The sequence below is a fragment of the Gavialis gangeticus genome, unplaced genomic scaffold, assembly GCF_001723915.1.
Source record: "Gavialis gangeticus isolate Ggan-Ray unplaced genomic scaffold, GavGan_comp1, whole genome shotgun sequence".
Classification (NCBI taxonomy): domain Eukaryota; kingdom Metazoa; phylum Chordata; order Crocodylia; family Gavialidae; genus Gavialis; species Gavialis gangeticus.
The window spans coordinates 24,715,695-24,718,930 of record NW_017729027.1 but is presented as its reverse complement, the minus strand read 5'-3'; the positions used below and the strand labels follow the sequence as shown (position 1 = coordinate 24,718,930).

The following is a 3,236-nucleotide window of genomic DNA, read 5'->3' as shown; positions in this document are numbered from 1 at the left end:
AGTGTGTACTCTGAAAATGTGTATATATATAATAAGCATGTCCAGTATTCGGTCATGGGTGAAGTGCTAATGAGGCATTTTCTCATTGCAGGTACGTGAGCTGGAAGCAGAGGTTGAGAATGAACAGAAACGCGGTGCTGATGCTATTAAGGGTGTGCGCAAATATGAGAGGAGAGTAAAGGAACTGACCTACCAGGTAAGGAAGGAGTCTTTGCTGACATATTTTTCTCCCATCAGATCAGACTGTTTGCAAGTGGACCTGGAATAGTGGGATTTTGTTGTCATTCTCAGACAGTAAAGCAATCAGCGGTAATTCCATGGGAAAACAAGAGTGTACCAGGAAGGTGTTTGAAAGACAGTGTTAGAAATGTTGAGTTGATTACATCCAGGTTTTATACTATATTTTATTATGGACGTTCCTTTCACTGTTCAATGGGAAAGAAGCAAGCAGGTAATGGACAATTGAACTAACTCTGTCCCAAAACATATTCTTTCTAGTCTGAGGAGGACCGGAAGAATGTTCTAAGGCTCCAGGATCTAGTTGACAAACTTCAGATGAAAGTGAAGTCTTACAAGAGACAATCTGAAGAGGCTGTAAGTGTCACTTTGTGTTTGGACAAACTCACCTTTTGCTAGAGCAGAAGTTCTGAAGAAGGGTGTTTTGCACCTTCAACCTTGTCTGAATCTCTCCCAGCCATACAGTTGGTCCAGTACCAGATGTCACCCACAAAGATCCTTGTCTCACGAGGTTAACAGCACACTTCCCAGCTGAAGCAAAGGGAACCCTAAATGTGTACAGCTGTTTTCTGTTACCTTTAAGTTAACTTTCCAGATTAGAAACTGGTGAGAACAAGAAGCTCTGTGCTTAGAATTCACATAACAAATGATACTTGGGAGTCAGACAATCAGGATTTCCCCTTTCCCCTCAGCAGTCACAGCCCCACAAGTCCAAGTTGGCCCTGCTACAACTTTGGTTTTCACAACTCTCTCTGTCCATCCACAGGAGGAGCTATCCAACGTCAACCTCTCCAAGTTCCGCAAGATCCAGCATGAGCTGGAAGAGGCTGAGGAACGGGCTGACATTGCAGAGTCCCAGGTCAACAAACTTCGGGTGAAGACCCGGGAGGTTCATAAGAAGATCGAAGGGGAGGAGTAAAGATGCAGCACAGCTGCAAAGTGACTGACTGTAGAGATGCACAAAATGTGAAACTGTCTGTCACTTCTTTCTGTAATTATTGCTTATTCTGTCCTCAGTGTCTTGAAAATAAAGGATGTAGAGACCTTTGCATATGAAATATGAGCAGTGGCTTTTTGATATTTTTTGATTAGCTGTGCCATTTTATGGGTACTTAAAATGTAGAATAGCAGAATCAGACAAACACTGAAATGTTTTAAATGCTTATCCCTAAATTTTCAGTGATTTATACAGACTTCAGCTTCTGAAGTCTCATTACCGATTGGATAGATCAATTTTAGCTTTTGTACAGAAAATAAATCCTAATGTTCTGAGATAAACAGAAGATAAATTCACCTAGACTACAAATGGAATTTGTCAGGTATATTAGTTAAAACTTGAGAGGTTAATTATGGGGCCTAAGACTTTTTTCCAGCCTATAAAGTATTTACCAAAAATATGATTCAAATTCAGTGAAAATTATCTAAAATTTTGGAGCCATTTTCACCAATTAATTTAGTTAAGAAGTTTTTCAGGCTAGATTCACAAAATGAGGAGGAGGGAAACAGGTTGGGTTTCTCTCCTTTTTATTAATCAAGAAGTTAGAACTCTCACACAGGCTATGGGATCCCCAAATTTTATTCTGTTCATTGCCTGTGGCAATTTGACTGATATACTCTATTCCATTACAGAATGGCCTAACTGTTACTATTTGTGTACAGGCAGGCAAGTGTCCCCTTGGGGGCTCTTGCCTTGCCCACAGATTGTACCAGGGCTGGGGCAGGGGTGGGCTCTCTTAAGTACCTTGGCCTGCTGGCTTTGCAAGTGTTGCTCAGTGGGCCAGCAGTGACAGTAGTTCCCCCATCTCCCAGGGGGCTTTGTTTAAAGCCCAGTGGAGCAGGTCAGCCAGTCTGGCTGAGAAGAGCCTCCTCCCCAGTGGAGAGAGGTGGAGGCCATCTCTTCCCAGCAGCTCGCTGCCTCTCTCGCCAAAGAGCGGGCTGTGGTCATGGAAGCCAAAGCCTTCCTGATGACACCAATTCCTCAGTCTGTGGTTAACTACCTGGATCCTCCTCTCCCTCCTCAGCCCATACCCCGAGACTAGGAGAATTGAAGAGAACACCACTTGTGCCCACTCCCAAATCCCTGTAGCACCAAATGACCCAGCTGGGAGTGCTCTGAGCCATGTCATTGGTGCCTACATGAATAAGGAGCATGGGATAGTGGTCTGTGGGCTGGAAGAGCTTAGGAATCTTCTCCACAATGTCCCAGATGCGGGCCCCAGAAAGCATCAGATTTCCCGGGCTAAGGGGTTGGGGTGGCAGATTACCCCCTCAGTCCCCCTCAGGATGGAGTCTCTCACAACAAACACTTTACATTTTGTCTTGGGGAGAGTGGGAACAGTATCTTCAGTTGGGCCTGTGTTACCTGTGGGAGCTGGCAGGTCAGCAGGCTCTGCTGCAGCTGCAAGAGGTTCATACCTGTTGCTAAGCTCCGGTAGGGCAGGGGCCTTGGTGTGGTGGGCCTTAGGGCCCTTGACCACGTTGGTCCATCCCCCGACTGGACAGAATGGGAGGTCCCAGAGTCCTCCCTTGTCCTGGAGGGAGACTCTGGCCTACCCTCCGGCTCCTGGGGCAGAAGGGCCTGGCAGTAGGAGTCAATGTCCTGCTCACAGTCCCTGATGGCAAGCAGTCTCTGGACTGTGGCCTGGAGCTCCTCCAGCTGGCGCACCAGAGACCCCAGTAGGAGCAGACCCCACAAGGGGAGGTAGCCTTGCTCCCCAGCCCCAGAGCCTGAAAAAGGGACAGGCAGCTGAGAGCTAGGGGCTCTGTCTGCATGGAGCCCAGAACCATGGGCTCCATCTGGGTGGAGGTCTCTGAGGTACCGGGGGGGGGAACTGCAGAGCCCTCGGGGACCCTCGGGGTGCGGTGAGTGCCCATCCACAGCATGCCACTGGTAGGCAGGCTGGGCCTGAGTCTGCCTACCCTACAGGGCTCACAGGCAGGGCCTTGGGCCCTCCCGCTCACCCTCAGCTGCCTCCTCTCACTCTCTAAGGGTTAACTTC

At 48.1% G+C, this 3,236-nt stretch overlaps 1 protein-coding gene across 1 annotated transcript in view; it reads left to right on the top strand.

The window, feature by feature from the left end:
• The window catches only part of LOC109299825 (myosin-8-like), a 20,548-nt gene extending 19,248 nt beyond the window's left edge, over positions 1 to 1,300 (top strand). Inside the window, exons 2-4 of the mRNA XM_019520335.1 lie at positions 75 to 196; positions 499 to 594; positions 1,004 to 1,300. Of these exons, the coding sequence (XP_019375880.1) occupies positions 75 to 196; positions 499 to 594; positions 1,004 to 1,156 (371 nt within the window). The 3' untranslated portion in view covers positions 1,157 to 1,300. The remainder of the gene's footprint in view (positions 1 to 74; positions 197 to 498; positions 595 to 1,003) is intronic.
• The last annotated feature ends 1,936 nt before the right edge of the window (positions 1,301 to 3,236 follow it).